The sequence below is a fragment of the Gopherus flavomarginatus genome, chromosome 5, assembly GCF_025201925.1.
Source record: "Gopherus flavomarginatus isolate rGopFla2 chromosome 5, rGopFla2.mat.asm, whole genome shotgun sequence".
Classification (NCBI taxonomy): domain Eukaryota; kingdom Metazoa; phylum Chordata; order Testudines; family Testudinidae; genus Gopherus; species Gopherus flavomarginatus.
Window position 1 is genome coordinate 87910646 of NC_066621.1, and position 18407 is coordinate 87929052.

Sequence of the window (18407 nt, forward strand, 5' to 3'; positions counted from 1 at the left end):
GACTAGAAAGAAACAAAGAAATTGCCACTAGATTGGTGGTCAATGCCACTTGCTTCAGAGGAAGATGCAAGAAACCCTGTAGTATATACTTATGGAAGAGTCTGCCTACAGAGAAGTTTCTTACTAACCATTGTCAGAGACTGGCTTATGCCCTGAAGCCTGAAGGTTTACATCCCTTCTGTTATTTTATTTCCTACTGAATGCAACTGTGGATGTTCTCGTTATCCATATAAACATCTAATTCTTTTTGGAATCCTGCTAAACTCTTGACCTCTATAGTATCTTGTTGCAGTGACTTCCACAACTAAATTAGTGTAAAAAAATATTTCCTTGAGACGCATTAATCTTCCACCATGGTGAAAACTGAGTGAGTCATTCCTACTTTTTAGTTCCACAGCCAGCTTCTAATCCATTATTGTACTTTGTCTCTCACCTCATGACTATTTAGCTTTTTTAACAGCCTTTTCCGAGGGACTTTGTCAAAGGCATTTTGAAAATCCAAACTATTCTCCTTTATTCACAGTATCAACATGTCTAAAAATTCTAACAGACTAGAGCAGGGGTAGGCAACCTATGGCATGTGCGCCAAAAGTGGCACACGAGCTGATTTTCAGTGGCACTCACACTGCCTGGGTCCTGGTCACCGGTCCGGGGGGGGCGGGGAGGGGGCTCTGCATTTTAATTTAATTTTAAATGAAGTTTCTAAACATTTTAAAAACCTTATTTACTTTACGTACAATAATAGTTTAGTTATAGATTACAGACTTACAGAAAGAGACCTTCTAAAAACGTTAAAATGTATTACTGGCACATGAAACCTTAAATTAGAGTTAATAAATGAAGACTCGGCGAATCACTTCTGAAAGACTGCAGACCCCCTGCATTAGAGTATGACTTTCCTTTGCAGAAGTTGTGCTAGTTAGTCCACATAAACTTATCTATATGTTTTAATTGTATTTTTAAATAGAATTCCTATCAATTTAGCTAGTATCAAAATAAGATTTATTATTTTGTAATTCTTTGGATCACCCCTAGCAACTTTTCCAAAGGTTATGCCTTCTAGCTCTCTGCTATAATAGCTAATTTTAATGAGAAATGGCAGATTTTTCTTGGCAGTTCATTAAGTTTTTTCAGAACTCTTGAATGTATATCCTCTAATACTAGTGACTTGCTGCTATTCATCAATTTGTCCCAGCACTTTTTCTTCTGATATCTCAATCACTGTCACTATCTCATTTTTATAATCTGAAAAGTGCAGATCCAGGGTAACCATTTAGCTAGTCTTCCTCTCCATACATTAGCACAACCAGAGTGCACTGCGCCATGTACTGCTGCTCTTGGCATTCTGTGTCTATGTCCTCCAGCTATGAGGTATCTGCCCAGGTTTTCCCAGAATACACGGAAAACCACAGTAAGGCCAGGTGGAAGATATGGATGCCCAAATAACTATGATGGCAGAAAAGCTGCTGTATGAACACAAACTTAATGGTGTTACTTGTAACTAGCTAAGGCTACCATACCTCTCACTGGTTAAATCATAGTTAAAAAACTTTAGGGTATGCACAACTTTGCAAGGCTTGTAACTGTTAGGTGTGGACTGTGAAAAAGGCTTTTTTTTTTTTTTTTTTTTAGTGTTAACTGGGTGCTGAAGTTCACATCTTAATGAAGCAACAGAATAGGAAGGAGCAAGTCCCCCTACCTTACTGCTACTGGTACTGGCTGGAAAAACTTTTCTGTAAAGCTGATTTAACAGAATAGGCATTGTTAAAAGATAAAAACATTGTTAAAGACAAGTTCAGGCTCTGTAGAAAAGTGTGTGTGTGTGTGGGGGAGAGCAATAATTATGGATTCACTCTAAAAATGCAAGAATCCATGATTATTTCATGCCTAAGAGATTGCCCCTTCCCCTTACATCCAATCTGGTACCGGCTGTTTCAAAATGGCCACAATTAGCAGCATCTATGGCAAAAGACAGAGAGGTAAAGGAAAACTCCATCACAATATAAGAGATATTCCAAACATTACATCTATTAGAAAGAAGAAAGTTGCTAAACAAGAGCGTCTTAAAGGTAATAAAAAAATTAATAATTAACTAAGAAGCTACCATAGTGACAATCTATAGCTTACAATGAATATGTGGGAAAGAAATGGCCTGTAGGTTACTGAAAGGCAAGTTCTACACTTTTACATCACTGCACACAAAGCACTTTAAAAGTAACCAATTTTAAAATGTATATCTGAGCTTTCAACAGCTTTTAATATTTTAAATTGGATAATTTGAAAGTGATTTACTAGTATTAAATTTAACAAAAATATTCAGATGTTTCTTCCAACAATAGTTACAGATCCTGCTTTCTCAGGAATTAAAATACAAATAAGGCCCTGATCCTCCAGACACTTATGCATGTAAATAATTCCAGCTGGTTTAACGGGATTACTCAGCTGTATAAATTTAAGTATACAATTAAGGCTTGGTCTACATGTAAAAGTGATATCAACATAGTTATGTCAGTCAGGGTGTGAAAGAAACCTCCACATCCCTGACCATCATGGACATCCTGACAAACTCACTCCCACTCATCCCCTCTCCCCCTCCCACAGACATACACACACTGTAAAAGAGGACTTCTGTCACGGTAGCTAATGTTGTCCAGGAAGGTAGTACTCTTACACTGAAAGAAAAACTTCTATTGATGAAAGCCACATCTACTTGAGGGGACTAGGCCGGGATAAGCTCTGTAATGTAGATATAACCTACGTGTTTGCAGGATCAGGGCCTCAGTCTTACTCTCCAATACAATATTAGAATTTTGGTGCCAGGAAATAAAATGATATCTATAACAGAGATCATTTTTTGCACTATGTATTGAAGCCCCTTATCTAGTAAATAGTTAGCTAACTAGATTCTAGTGGCTAGATCCTGCAACTGGATCCATCTAGGTACAACCCATGCGCCTGAGTAACTTCAATGGGATTCTGTGCTGGCAGACCTGCACCTGGGCAGATTCAGATGTGGGGATATAATCCTAAACCCCACACAACTGGAGCTTGCCCACCATAGGCAGCCAGCTGAGTAGCAGCTTTAAATATCTGATACACTGAGGTACAGTGCTCTCATAACACCCAACACAGTCAGTGTTGAAATAGCACCACTATTGGCTGCTCAAGATTTGGGTCTTGACACAGCTCTGGAAAGGACAACAGAAAGGTCTTAACAGATTCCTAAAGCATTAGAAATAGTTAGGAAAGGGATAGATAAGACAACAGAATATATCATTATGCCACTATATAAATCGATGGTATCCCCCACATCTTGAATACTGTGTGCTATTCTGGTCACCCATCTCAAAAAAGATGTATTGGACCTGGAAACTGCAGACAAGGGCAACAAAAACGATTAATAAGACAGAACAGTTTCCATATGAGGAGAGATTGAAAAGACTGGGACTGTTCAGCTTAGAAAACAGACAGATGAGGGGGGATATGGTAGGGATTTGTAAAATCATGGATGCTATGGAGAAAATGAATAGGGAACTGTTATTTAACTCTTCACATAACACAAAAAGGTGGGATCACCTGACAAAAATTAATAGATAGCAAGTTTAAAACTAACCTAAGGAAGTACTTCACACAACGCACAGTCAACCTGCTGAATCCATTGTCAGGAGATGTTGTGAAAAACAAAAATATAATTGGTTTGGGAAAGAATTACATAAATTCATGGAGGATAGGTCCATCAATGGCTATTAGCCAAGACTGTTCAGGGACAAAACTTTGTGCCCTGGGTGTCCCTAACGTCTGACTGTCAGAAGCTAGGACTAGACATCAGGGGATGGATCTCTTGATAACTGCTCTGTTTTGTTCATTCCCCTGAGTCATCTGGCACTGGCCACTGCCAGAAGACAAGATACTGGGCTAGCACTGAGACCACTTGTCTGACCCAGTGTGGCCCCCCCTTACATTCTCATGTAAATATTTGACATTCTTGCACTAAAAAAAAAAAAATCTACACAGCTGCCTACAGCATCAATGATAGCAAGCATACATGAGGATTTAGGATGTTCACACAGTGTAATAAACTCCATTTGTTAAACTAAGCTATAAAAAAGTGTTACTTAAAGGCACCTGTAATAAGTCTGGCAATTACCGTAGTCACGGGTTCTAAACTCGTAAAACTCTCAAGCCCAAGAAAAAAAGATCTACAACTCAGTCAGGTTATCAAGTACAAGTCCAGCAGATCAAAGTAGAAACACATTAGAGTCAGAGGACCCTCATACATAACTTTCTGCTTTCTCTCTTCTGTATCAAGGAAGTTTCACCTCAAACATATCTTGATCGCAGTGGGACAGTACAGCACAAGAGAGCATTTGAAAAGTTTCCCTTACACTTATCAGCATGAGGACCGAGCCTACAATTTTACATGTGAAAAACACCAGCACTACCATTCCCTGAAATTAGAGAAACGAAAGTTCTTTAACATATTTTATTGTAGCATTGTCTTTCAACTTCCAATTCAATAAACTTTTTTTCCCCTAAATAGCTTACTTTTTCACCAAGGCTTTTGTTAAACCTTGTTTTCTCTTCTCATCGTCATTCTATATTTTCTTTCCTATTATCTATTATTTCCTCTTCCATCAAGTCTTTATATCTTTCTTTCCCTGCACTGTTCTCTACCATTTCCCTTGTATTGCCTCTCTCTCTCACATATTTACCCCAAAGAGGTCTCCGATATGTACTTTACTTCCCCTTTCTCATTCTCTTACTCCCTTCCCATTTACCCATCCTAAATGAAAGCCTATCATCTGAACATGACATCTCATCCAGCTTCCCACCACTATAACACTTCACCAGCCCAAGAAACTAACAGAACTGAGTGAGCCAGCAGAGAGAGATGAAAAATGGATTGGAACCGAGTATCTGTTGGACACCAGCTGGAGACCAAAAAGAAGTTAAAGGGCATGAGCCCCAAAACCATATCAGGACGGCGATTCTGTTTCCTTTCAGTATTTTCAAGGGAATGTTTTCATGAGATGTAGCCAGAGCACGAATCCCACAGAGAATTGGCTCGCCTCGAAGCCAGAAACATCGCAATCCACGCAAAGTGCTCCCTTCCCCATGACGGCGCCATTAAGCGGTTCTGGAGCGGCTACGGCCCCAGCCCTTATCAGCGCAGTTAGCCCCAGGCAGGGCACACGGCGCTGCACAGCAAGCTCGCACACCCCATTGGCGCTTCTAGGAGCGGGGCCCTAGCCCGCTCCACAAATGCGGGTTATCGGGGGACCTGGGAGCCTGCGAGACATTGACAGCCGCTCACCAGCTCCAGCGACTCCTGGGTCACCACAGGACATGTCTTGGGCACCGAGACTCCGGGACAGCAGGCAAGCAGGGAGCTGCTCCGAACTCCCCGGGGACCAGCTCTGGCCAAGAGCCCTTTCAGCGGAGCCAGCGAGTCCCCACCCGCCCGACGGGCAGAGACAGAGCGAGGGAAGCACCAGGCCGGGGGCCAGCCGCACAGGTGGCTCCCTATGGGGAAGGGATCAGAGAGGCCCGGGCCCGTGATGGCCCCTAGCCAGGGACTCAAGGAAAAGGGAGGCCGGTCCCGTTAACCGAGATGGGCGGGTCTCACTTACCGTTGGCTCCACGCCGTCCCTGCCCGGGCCAGGCACCTCCTGGCGGCCGCCGCCCTCACCTGCCCCGGGGATCCGCCCGCGCCCCTCTCCGCTCCCTCCGCCTCAGGCCGGCTTCGCAAGATGGCGGCGCTTCCGGGAGAGACCATGGCGGGCCCGGGGGCAGCGAGACAGGAGAAGGCACAAGCTCCAAGACCCCTCCCGCCTAGTGAGTCCGTCCGGCTCCCACCGACTCCCCTGCGCCCGCGCGGTGAGCCCGTCCGCCCCCCAGCTCGCACTCCCAGTGAGTCCGTCCGCGCGCCCTAGCCCCCCCGCCCCAGTCTAGTGAACTCGCCCGCCCTCCTCTCACCCCTCGCCGCCGAGCAAACCAGCCGGCCCCCTGCGGTCGCGAGGATGGGGGTGGCGGTCGCGCTGGGCTTCGGGGCCGCCCGGCTCTTCTTCTACCCGTCGCTGCTCTACACCCTGGTGCGGGAGCGGCTGCCCGGCTCCCAGCGGCCCTGGTTCCACCGCATCGACCGGGCCGTGCTGCTGGGGGCGCTGCCGCTGCGGGCACGGAGCCGCAGGGTAACGGAGCACAGGGCGGGCGGTCCGGGCGGGGGGCGGCGCGGGCTCTGCCGGCTCTGACTCTGTCTTCCCCCGCAGCTGGTGGAGGAGGAGAACGTGCGCGGGGTGCTCACCCTGAACGAGGAGTACGAGACCCGCTTCCTCTGCTGCTCTGCCCAGGTGAGCCGGGGACTGGGCCTGCCCCGCACCTGCTGGGCCCTCTGCTCTCTGGGTCTGTGTGAGCGGTTGGGTGGGGAGCGTCCCGGCCCCCGGGAGGGCTGCGCTGCGCTGCGGCTGTCACGAGCCCCTGCACTTCTCCGCCCTGCCAGCAGGGTGGGTAACTTCTCTCTCCGCTGGCAGAGCGGCCTGGACTGTTGAAAGGCTGCTGCCTTTCAGCCCAGGAAGAGCCGTTACTCCCCTGAAGGGAGAAGCTCCCTGTTCTGATCCCCTAATGCTTTCCAGACCTGTACTCGGCGTGCAAAGTTTGAGCGCCTTAACGCGATTTCTAGTTGAACAGAGCTAAGTGCTGTATATTAAAATGTTTGCTGGGGTGAGTTTAGTTTGTGGAAAGGGAGTATTCAGCCGAGCCCTTTATTTAACACAGGAGTAATACATTAATTCAGTGCTGGAAAAAGACACGTCTAGTATAAATCCACTGAGGCTGCGAAGCATGTGCATCGTCAGCCTAAGTTTCCATAGGTTGCCCTGAAGAAATTCCCCATAGAGGTTAGAGAGGTGTTTGGTCTCATGGCCTGTTTGCTTTCAAGTGCCTCTTGTGAGAATGCATAGAAGCAGGCCAGTTAGCATCTACTGTAGCTGTGACATCTGTCCAATAGAAACTGTACTCATCTGGCCATCATTTATTATGGATGTGTAGTCAGTGTGCCTGGAGCTGTACAACACACAGTCCCTGCAGCCTGTTAGACAAGACAGTTCAATCTTTCATACTACCTGGTGAGGTGAAGATCAAATTTCAAACCATTATGGACAGTTCTAACTATTGAGTTTTGTACTTCTCTGGTGGGTGGACTTTGATGGACTTTGTTCTCTAGTGACCTGGGCTGGATTTGAAACTATGTATGAAAGACTGTTTATGCCCTTGCCAATCCCTAGAGGTATCCAAACCTGCCACATTACTGAAGCTCCAGAGAACTGCTGAAGAACAGTTACAACCAAGTATTTCTGACAATAGCAAGCAACATCAGTTTCATAACATCGGATGCTGAAAGCGACTAACAGTTGAAGTTAGAAGCTCTGGAGTAACATAATGCATGATTGGCGAATATGGAATAAGCAGAGTAGTTCGTGCTGTAGAAATGGAAATGTATGAGTTAAGGGCTGTCTGATCTGCTTTCTTGTCAGACAGCAGCCAGTGTCAGATGCCTCTGAGGAAGGAATAACACTACCCCTCAGCATGTATTTTTGCCATACTGTACCACAAGGGAAATCTTTTTCTGCCCTGTCCGGTTGGGACTAGTTCCCATCCTAAAGAATGAGGGAGTTGAAAGCCCTGTAACATCCTTTGTAGTGTCTCTGGAGATAATATATTTAATACTTTAGTGGAATGTACAAAGCTGTTTCCTACAGTGATATCTTCCTGCAATAAATTCCAGAATACATAGCACCACAGCTCTATTCTTTTAGATTGAATTAAGACTTGATTTCTTCACCCAGAAGCTGACAGTCGACATTCAGTTTAATACAATAATTTTAAAAAAATGGTGGTGAGGAGGAAGAGAGCAGCAACATTGGAGGAGACAGAAGTTGAGGAGTATTCTACATTTCATTAAAATTTCTTCATTGTTGCCCTAACTTCAGAGGGCACCTCTTGTTCCCAGATGGAGAGTCCAATTGGCTTTCTCTGTACCACTTAATGTATTAACCTTTCCTGTTACCCGGTACGTCCATTCTTATGTTCTAGATAAGACCAATGGTCCATCTAGCCTAGTATCCTGTGTCTGACTTTGGCTGTGTAATATGCTTCAGAGGGAATGAACAGAACAGGGCAATTTAGAGTGATCCTCTCATCCAGTCCCATCTTCTGGCAGTTGGAGGCTGAGGGACTCCTGGAGCCTGGGGTTGCATCCCTGACCACCTTGGATACTAGCCACTAATGGACCTATCCTTTATGAACTTATTTCATTCTTGTTTGCACCCAGTTATACTCTTGGCCTTCATAATATCCCATGGCAATGAGTTTCACAGGCTGACTGTATTTTGCGAAGTACTTCCTTATGTTTGTTGTAAACCTGCTGCCTATTCATTTCATCTGGTGACCACTAGTTCTTGTGTTATGTGAAGTGCTAAATAACACTTTCCTATTCACTTTCTTCATAGTGTTCAGGATTTTATAGACCTCTATCATATCCTCCCTCTGTTATCTCTTTTCTAAACTGAACACTTCTAGTCTGTTTAATCTCTCCTCATGAGGAAGCTGTTCTATACCCCAAATCATTTATGTTGCCATTCTCTGCACCATTTCCAATTCTAATTATCTTTTTTGAGATGAAGTGACCAGAACTGACTGAAGTACTCAAGATGTGGGTGTGCAATGCATTTATAGAGGGGCATTGTGATATTTTCAATCTTATTTTCTATCCTTTTCCTAATGTATCTTAACATTCTGTTGGCTTTTTTTAACTGATGCTGAACATTGAGCAGATGTTTTCAGAGAACTATTCACAGTGACTCCAAGATCTCTTTCTTGAGTGGTAACAGCTAATTTAGACCCCATCATTTTGTGTGTATAGTTGGGATTATTTTTTCCAATGTGCATTGTTTGGCATTTATCACTGAATTTCATCTGCCATTTTATCATCCAGTCACTCAGTTTAATTAAACCCTTTTGTAGCTCTTCACAGTCATCTTTGGACTTAACTAGCTTGAGTAATTTTGCAGTCTTCAGATTTTGCCACCTCACTGTTCACCCACTCTTCCAGCTCATTTCTGCATATCTTGAACAGCACTAGTCCTGGTACAGATTCTTAAGGGAACCTGCTACTTACCTCTGTCCACTGTGAAAACTCATCATTTGTTCCTATCTTTTTATTCCTAACTTTAAGCAATTACTGATCCATGAAAGGACCTTCCATCTTATCCCATGATTGCTTACTTTGCTCAAGAGCCTTTGGTGAGGGATCTTGTCAAAGGCTTTCTGAAAGTCTAAAGCACACACTATTAACTGGATGATCTTTGTCCACGTGCTTCAGGACTCCCTCAAGAATTCTAATACATTGGTGAGGCATGATTTCTCTTTGCAACATGTTGACTCTTCCCAGCGTACCAGGTGTCTCATAATTTTGTTCTTGATTATAGTTTCAACCAATTTGTAAGAATACTGAAGTTATGCTTATTGGTCTGTAATTGCCAGGATTGCCTTTAGAACCTTTTTAAAAAATAGGCATTATATTAACTACCCTCCAGTCATCTGGAACAGAGGATGATTTAAGCAATAGGTTATATACTATAGTTAGTAATTCTGCAATTTCATATTTGAAATTCCTTCAGAACTCCTGGGTGAATACTGTCTGGTCCCAGTGACTCATTACTATTTAATTTATCAGTTTCTTCCAAATTGTCTATTGACTCCTCAATCTGGGACATTTCCTCAGATTTGTCACCTAAAAAGAATGGCTCAGGTGTGGGGATCTCCCCATGTCCTCTGCAATGAAGACTGATGCAAAGAATTCATGTATCTTCTCTGCAACAACCTTGTTTTCACTTAGTGCTCCTTCAACATCTCAATTTTCCAGAGGCTCCACTGACTGGCAGGCTTCCTGTTTCTGATAGACTTAAAAAAAATGCTTTTAGTTTTTGTGTCCTTAGCTAGTTGCTTTTTTAATTCTTGCTTGGCCTGCCTTATTACGTTTTTAAACCTGACGTGGCAGAGTTTATGCTCCTTTCTATTTTCCCCTCTAGGATTTGATTCTCAATTTTTAAAGGATGCCTTTTTGCCTCTAACTGTGTATTTTACTATGCTGTTTAGCAATCGTGGCCCTTCCCCTTCCCCCTCCCCCTTACCTGCTTGTTTTGGGTTGGTTTTTTTTGTTGTTGTTGGGGGAGGGGGATATGCATTTAGTCTGAGCCTCTATTATGGTATTTTTAAAACGTCCCCATGCAGTCTGCAGGCATTTCACTCTTGTGACTGTTCTTTTTAATTTCCATTGAACTAGCTTCCTCATTTTTGTGTAGTTTCCTTTTTTGAAGTTAAATACTGCTGTGGTGGGTTTCTTTGACATTTTTTCTCTTACAAGGATGTTAAACTTAATTATATTCTGGTCACTATTACTGAGCTGTTCAGCTGTATTCACCTGTTGGACCAGATCCTGTGCTTTGCTTAGGACTAAATCCAAGATGTAGTCATTTAGTGTGTCTAGATATTTTATCTCTGCAACTCTTCCTGAGGTGACATATACCCAGTCAATATGAGGATAGTTGAAATCCCCATTATTGCATTTTCTGTCTGAGCATTTCACAATCACCATCACCATCCTCATCCTGATTAGGTGGTCAATTGTATATTCCTGCTGCTACACTTATTATTCAAGCATGACATTTCTATCCGTACAGATTCTGTGGTACAGTTTAATTCATTTAAGATTATTTTGACTAGTTCACATATTAGTCCCACTCTCCCACCATCATGACCTTCTCTGTGATTCCTGTATATTTTGTACCCTGATATTACCACATCCCATTGATTAGAATCATAGGACTGGAAGGTGTCATAAACAGATAGCTAAGGGTTAATGTCTCTTTCACCTGTAAAAGGGTTAACAAACAGTGACCTGATACACCTGACCAGAGGACCAATCAGGAGACAAAATACTTTCAAAACTGGGTGGAGGGAAGTTTAGGTGTGAGTTCTTTGTTCTTTGTCTCGGTTCGGGTGACTCTCTCAGCTCTGAGAGTGATCTCTTTATCTCCAAGCTTTCTAATCTTCTGTTTCCAAGTTGTAAGTACAAGGATAGTAAGACAATAGGTTTATATTGTGTTTTTTTTTATTTACATGTGTGTAGTTGCTGGAATGTGTTAAATTGTATTCTTTTTGGACAAGGCTGTTTATTCATTTTTTCTTTTAAGCAATTAACCCTGTATATTGTCACCTTGATACAGAGACCAATTTTATGTCTTTTTCTTTCTTTTTATATAAAGCTTTATTTTTAAGACCTGTTGGATTTTTTTTTTTAGTGGGGGCTCAAGGGGATTGAGTCTGCAGCTCACCAGGGAATTGGTGGGAGGAAGAAGACAGGGGGGAAGAGAGAATCTCTTTGTGTTAGATTTTCTAAGCCTGAATTTGCATACCCTCTGGGTGAGGGGAGAGAGATATTTGATCTCTCAGTACTTGTGTTTCAAGGACTTGAAGCATGGAATATCCTATAGTACCCAGGGCGGGGAAATCTGGCAGGAGGTAAAGAGGGGGAAGAGAAATGGTTTATTCCCCTTTGTTGTGAGACTCAAGGAATCTGAGTCTTGGGGTCGCCCAGGGAAGGTTTTGGGGAGACCACAGTGAGCCAGACACTGGAATTTTCTGGCTGGTGGCAGCGATATCAGATCCAAGCTGGTAATTAAGTTTGGAGGTTTCATGCTAGCTTCTCATGTTCTGAACTCTAAGGTTCAGATCTGAGTAGGAAAGTTATGACAGAAGGAATCTTGAGAGGTCATCTGGTCCAGTCCCCTGCCCTCAAGGCAGGATTAAGTATTATCTAGACCATCCCTGACAGGTGTGTCACCAAGTTTCCATAATGCTTATTATATCAATATTCTCATTCAATACTAGGCACACTAATTCACCTAGTTTAGTATTTAGACTTCTAGCATCTGTATGTAAGCACTTGTACATTTTGTCAATATTCAGTTGCTTGCCTTCATGTGTTACATTTAAATTGGCCTCTTTTACATCTGGCTGTTCCTCACTAGCTCCTACCTGTACTGTACCAACTTCTTTCCTGTCCTCCTTGTTAGGATATAGTTACCCTCTTTAATAATTTCATCCCTAAGGGACGGTTCTGCTTGAACCATGTGCTCCTTTGCATCTGTTGGCTTTCCCCCAGCCCTTAGTTTAAAAAACTCTCTACAACCTTTTTTAATTGTATGTGCCAGCAGTCTGGCTCAATTTTGGCTTAGGTGGAGCCCATCCTTCCTGTGTAGGCTCCTCCTTTCCCAATAGGTACCCCAGTTCCTAATAAACTTAAAATCCTCCTCCCTGTACCATCATCTTATCCATGCATTGACACCTCACAGTTCTTCCTGGTCCTGCACATGGAACTGGAAGCTTTTTAGATAATGCTATCATGGAGGTCCTGGACTTCAATCTCTTACCTAGCAGCTTAAATTTGGCCTCCAGGACCTCTTTTCCTTGTCATTGATACCTACATCAGCCACTGGCTCCTCAGCAGCCTTCACACCCAGCAGGCAATTTACCAAGCAATTTTCCTGATCATCAGAAACCCAATTATCTGTGTTTATAATAATCAAATCCTCTATTACTGTTATCTGGCTCTTCCTAGTAATTGGCAGCAAAGAGTCCTGTGGCACCTTATAGACTAACAGATGTATTGGAGCATAAGCTTTCATGGGTGAATATCCATTTCGTCAGACGCATGTAATGGAAATTTCCAGAGGCAGATATAAATATGCAGGCAAGAATCAGTCTAGAGATAACGAGGTTAGTTCAGTCAGGGAGGATGGGGTTCCTATCTCAGGAGGGTTATCCTCCGTGTGCAAAGATACCATGATACCATCTGGAAAGAGGGTCCTAACTATGGGATTGTTTCCCTGTGCTCCAAGTCCTTCCAAGACTTTCATCCTCCTTAATAACATAGAAGTTGTCAGAGTGGGGATGGGACCATTCTGTTGTATGGTGGAAAGTCTCATCTATGTACCTGTCTTCCATATCTCCTATAGTTAAGCCACTCTGGCCTTAAGAGCATGTGCTGTGTCTCTGACGACTATGAGGTGTTTGCACTGCCTGCACACTCATTGCACCTCCCCACAAGGCAGGTAACTGTACATGTAGCACTCAATGCAATAAACTGGATAGCCCCACTCTGCTGATGGACTTCTGCCTTCGTTATTTTTACTCTTGCAGACTTTTTGGGGGGGATTGAGGGATGGACAAAGAGGAGAGTAATTGGCTTAAGTTTAAAATATGTTTGTTAGGTAAATCTGCCCACTTCCTCGCTAAACTTCCCTGTTCGCCGCTCCTCTGGTTGCTTAGGAGCTGGCTTTTTAAACCCCTGATCTCCCTGAGTTAGCCCACCCCCTTGTTAAGGGATCTTAAAGGGGTTAGGGATCAAGGGATAGCAGGCTAGAGCCTCCTGAGTAAGCTCTCAGCCTAGCAGGCTGCTTGGCTCAGCACACAGCCCCCACAACACACACATTCACTCACATATCGTAAGGGTCACTTAGTGTTTTCTCTTTCACCTGGAAAACTCCCTCACAAAAGTTGTTCTTAGCATCTAGTTTACACTCCCTTCTTTATCCTCTGATAACCATGACAAAGATTTTTTTTCTCCCTTCCGTTATGTCCAATTTGTTCCTGTCTTGATTTCCCCCCACTAACCTTTACTCCCTTGCACGGCTGCTATACCTCTCTGCTGTCTTGATGGGGCCTACTCACTCTTCCACCCCAAGCTTGGTGACTGATTCAGTCCTTCTGTGTTTATTACAGGAGTGGGAGGCAATGGGAGTAGAGCAGCTGCGTCTCAGCACAGTGGACCTGACTGGAGTTCCCACATTGGAAAACCTGCAGAGAGGTGTTGCATTTGTACTGAAGCATCGGGAGTATGGGAACAGTGTCTATGTGCACTGCAAGGCAGGACGCTCCCGCAGCGCCACCATGGTGGCAGCATACTTAATTCAGGTTAGAAGGCTTCTGTACTTAAAGGGGGCACATTTATACCCCAGGCTCCCTGGATAGGCAAATTATTGCTGAGATAAGGGGCCATCTCCTCAACAAGTTGCTTCCATTCAGTAAATTCAGTTGAGTGGATGACAGCAGAAGCTGCTGCTGCATGGGCAACAGGGTACTCCTGGTGGAATTATGCACCAAAAAATTAAAAATTATTTAACAAAAAATTAAAATTTCTGCACACTATTTTAAAATTCTTCTAAATTCTGCATATTTTATTTGTCAAAATAACACAATATAATCACACCAGTTTCAATTATTTTGGGTCATTTATTTCAAAATACCTGTCAGCAAGTATGTCTGTAGCAATACAGACAACAACAAAGATTCAGGAAATGTTTTTTGACAAATAGATTCCTTATTAGGCATATTAATACAGAACTCTGAGTAATAACTCATTTAACTACAATACAGAACCATATTTCCCACACTCCTCAGAAGCAGAGCAAAGGCTTGGGGGAGTCAGGGGTAACAGAGGAGCTGAGGGAGAGGGAAGTAAAGTGCTGGGAAGGAGCCTGGGTGTGAACTTGGAGGGCTGTTGGTTTTGGGTGGGGAAAAGTATGGAACAGGTTTTAGGGTGAGGGCAGGGAGGGATTGTTAGGGAGCTTCCCCTCTGCAGACCCTGACTGGCCTCTAGCCTCTCCCAGTCAGGCACATCTGCCCTGTCAACAATGTGTCTCTGTACCCTAACCCAGTCACTCCTATGAGCTCTGTACCCCTCCTCTGTCCCTGTATGTCTCTGCACCTACCTCTTCCTCTTCGCCCCCTCCCCCCATGGCCCTGTGCTTCCATTCCCATTCAGCCCCTGAACTTGTCTGTCCTCCCCAATTAGCCCTTATGAGCCCCTCTCTGACCCACAGGCCCTCTCTCCTAACTTGTCTTGACAAGTGCTGTGAAGGCAGCCCTCTCCTTGGCTGCAGGGAGCTGCAACTTTGTTCTATTGCAGGGGTGGGCAACCTATGGTGCGGGTTCCGAAGGCGACCCGCGAGCTGATTTTCAGTGGCACTCACGCTGCCGGGTCCTGGCCACCAGTCCAGGGGGCTCTGCATTTTAATTTAATTTTAAATAAAGCTTCTTAAACAGTCTGAAACCTTATTTACTTTACATACAATAATAGTTTAGTTATATATTATAGACTTATAGAAAGAGACCTTCTAAAAATGTATTAGTGGCACATGAAACCTTAAATTAGAGTGAATAAATGAAGACTCGGCACACCACTTCTGAAAGGTTACCGACCCCTGTTCTATTGATACAGCATCCTCTGGTAGTCAAAAGGTGGAACTGCAGACATTAGTCTCTGGTTGGTGCTGCTGCTGTTCTTACACCACAGCGCCCTGTGGTGGGGAAAAAGGTGGAACTGCAGCAACATTTTGGCAGCTTTCTTCTGCGTCAAAAATTAAAAATCTGCAGAGGCTCATTAAATATGTGTGCACACAGTAGCACAGAATTCCCCCTGCGAGTTACAAAGGGTCTGCTCAGTGTCAGGCATGCCAAGAACTACACTTCTACCCTGATATAACACAAATTCGGATATAACACGGTAAAGCAGCACTCTGAGGGGGCAGGGCTGTGCACTCCGGCAGATCAAAGCAAGTTCGATATAATGCGGTTTCACCTATAATGTGGTAAGATTTTTTTGCTCCGGAGGACAGCGTTCTATCAGGGTAGAGGTATAATTTCCAATATTATGGTTGTACTGAGTCTAGGCTGCATAGCCACTTGAAGGAGAGGCAGTGTTAGAGGGTGGCTAAATTCCAGGCTCATTGTGGATGAACTGTTTGCCAGACACTCCCTCTGCTCGTGTTGAAGGGGTAGGTAAGGCTGATCATGTAAAACTGCTAGATGAACTGGAACACAGGCTTCCTTTGATATTCCACTTCTTATCTCTGTGCACATTGACACTAGTATGGGAATGAGTTTCCTAGGGTTCTGAATTTCACCTACCCTGACAAATCACTACTTGCTGGAAGCAAAGTACTAGTGCATGTTACAACATGGTTTCCATTTTAAGTAGTCTAGCTTGCTCAGCACTCTACAGGAGAGTTATGCCTCTGCCTGCTCAGCTGTCTGCACAGAAATGGGCAATGGAAGCTGAATGGGTGACATGTTTCTTGACTTCATGTGCAAGTGGACTGCAATTAAATGTGTGAGGCAGCTATCACATTTAATTTCCTAGATGATTCTGGCAGATTCTGTGGCTACTCTGCAGAGGGCCTAGTCCTGGGGTGGGCAAACGTTTTGGCCAGAGGGCCGGATTGGGCTTCTGAAATTATATGGTGGGCCGCTTACGGGAGGCTGTGCCTCCCCAAACAGCCAGGCATGGCCCATCTGACCCCACCTTGCTTCTTACCTCCTGATAGCCCTGTCAGGACCCCTGCCCTATTCAACCCTGCCTGTCCCCTGATGGCCCCGCCAGAACCCCTGCCCCATCCACCCCTAACCAACTCCCCCTTCCTTTCTGACTGCCCCCCAGGGACCACTGCCCCCATTGGCTGCCCTCTGACCAACCCACCTCCTGATCACCACCCTGAACTCCCTTGCCCCCTTACCACAGTGCCTGGAGCACTGGTGGCTGGCAGCCTGGCTGGAGCCAGCCATGCCCCTGTGCAGTTGAGTCAGGCCACAGCTCTGCAGTTGCCCTGCTTCCCAGAGTATTGCACCAGCAGTGCAGTGAGCTGAGGCTGTGGGGGATGGGCGCCAAGGGCTAGCCTCCCAGGCCAGGAGCATCCCATAGGCTAGCCTCCTGGGCCAGTAACTCGGGCTGGGCAGGAGCATCCTGCAGGCCACAGTTTGCCTACCTCTGGCCTAGTCAGTACTGCTTGCTGTAATAAATCCTGATTGCTCATGGGAAGGGCTAAGGGAAGCAGAGCTAATGAAGAGTGACTAGTGAGTGAGCAGCTAGCCAAGAATGGGACCTTGCAGGGCTCAGGCTGATGGGAAGCTTGGTCTAACTAGTAACTGCACAGTTTAACTGTTTCTTTAAATGCAAAATAAAATGCAGCACCAAGGGTAAGAAACTCAAGATAGAATAAAGCTGAAGTTCCCACACACTGAGGCAGATTCATAACAGCATAAACTGATATTGAAAATGGGCGCAACTGTAGAACGCTTTGGCATTTCTACATTTGTGCAGGAATCCCTTAGTACTGCATTCATTAGTGTTTGCTTGAGCAGCAGCAAGAAGCAAGAGCAGAGTCAGTCTTTCACCTGTATTAGGAAAGCATATCAGGTAAAGTAAAGCTGCTGGGTCTGGCCAGGGGCTCTTATGATCAGGGCAGGAGATGTTGTCCACAAAAGCATGTGAATTTGGTGAGAAATGGTTAGGCCCTACCCAATTCACCGCCATGAAAAGCATATCATGGACTGTAAAATCTGGTCTTGTGTGCTTTTACCACACTATACAGATTTCATAGGGGAGACAGTGTTTCTCCATTTGGGGGTCCTGACCTAAAAGGCAGTTGTGTGTTTACAGTATTGCCACCCTTCTGTGCTCCCAGCAGCAGTGCAACACCCCTGCCCAGCTCCTTTTTGGGTCAGGACCCCTATAATTACAACACTGAAATTTCAGATTTAAATAGCTGAAATCATGAAATGTACAATTTTTAAAATTCTATGACACTGAAATAGACCAAAATGAACGTTTGGTAGGGCTCTAGACGTGGAACCTTAGGTAATCATTTGCACCCCTCTATTTGAGGGAGTGTCCTCTCAGGAGCTCCTGTTGAGAGCTGGATGTTTCACTGAGGGGTAGGCAGGAGAGGATATTCAGTACAAGAAGGGGTAAAGTGAGCCACTTTCCTTGACCACCTAAACTAGCCTCTGGAAAAAGCTAGCCCCTCCAGAAGCCTGTGTTGACCCATCTTTAGACAGAATGGATTTTCATTCAGAATTTCTGCCTTTCCAGCTGTACCAGTGGAGCCCTCAGGAAGCAATAGAAGCCATTGCCAGGGTCCGTCCTCACATCCTTGTTCGCCCCAGGCAGGTCCAGGTCCTGGAAAGATTTCACAGGAATGTGATTGCTGAGGCAGCTGCAGAGAGTCAACAAGAGCTACCAGAAACCATTCATCAGCTCCCCACAACAAGCACAAGTTCTTAGTGAACTAATAAGGAATGGACTGCTGCACAACCAATAAAGAACTTTTCAGGCGCACAACAGCAATGGGAAGCTTGTTTTTTTTCTTAACAGCTTCTGGCATCATGTCCTTACACATACAATACCTGACTCTAGGATTGCCAACTTTCTAACCAAACAAAACCGAATACCCTTGCCCTACCCCTTTGCCGAGGCCCTGCCCTGTTCACTCCATCCCACCCGGCCCACA

At 44.7% G+C, this 18407-nt stretch overlaps 2 protein-coding genes across 7 annotated transcripts in view; one reads left to right on the top strand and one right to left on the bottom strand.

The window, feature by feature from the left end:
* CELF1 (CUGBP Elav-like family member 1) overlaps positions 1–5757 on the bottom strand; it is a 90686-nt gene extending 84929 nt beyond the window's left edge. For all 5 annotated transcript variants that reach the window (XM_050953523.1, XM_050953522.1, XM_050953521.1 and 2 more), the window contains exon 1: positions 5631–5757. The gene's annotated coding sequence lies outside the window, so the exon portion shown is untranslated. The remainder of the gene's footprint in view (positions 1–5630) is intronic.
* A 174-nt stretch (positions 5758–5931) lies between these two features.
* On the top strand, positions 5932–18240 carry PTPMT1 (protein tyrosine phosphatase mitochondrial 1). 2 transcript variants are annotated; one of them, XM_050953619.1, is made up of 5 exons: positions 5932–6191; positions 6270–6350; positions 13077–13172; positions 13843–14034; positions 17990–18240. In XM_050953619.1, the coding sequence occupies exons 1-5, from the start codon at positions 6021–6023 to the stop codon at positions 18179–18181; spliced, it is 732 nt and encodes a 243-aa protein (XP_050809576.1). In that variant the 5' UTR covers positions 5932–6020; the 3' UTR covers positions 18182–18240. The 2 variants fall into 2 exon arrangements, with proteins under 2 accessions (XP_050809576.1, XP_050809577.1); XM_050953620.1 differs by lacking the exon at positions 13077–13172 and having other exon boundaries at positions 5935–6191.
* Positions 18241–18407: the final 167 nt, after the last annotated feature.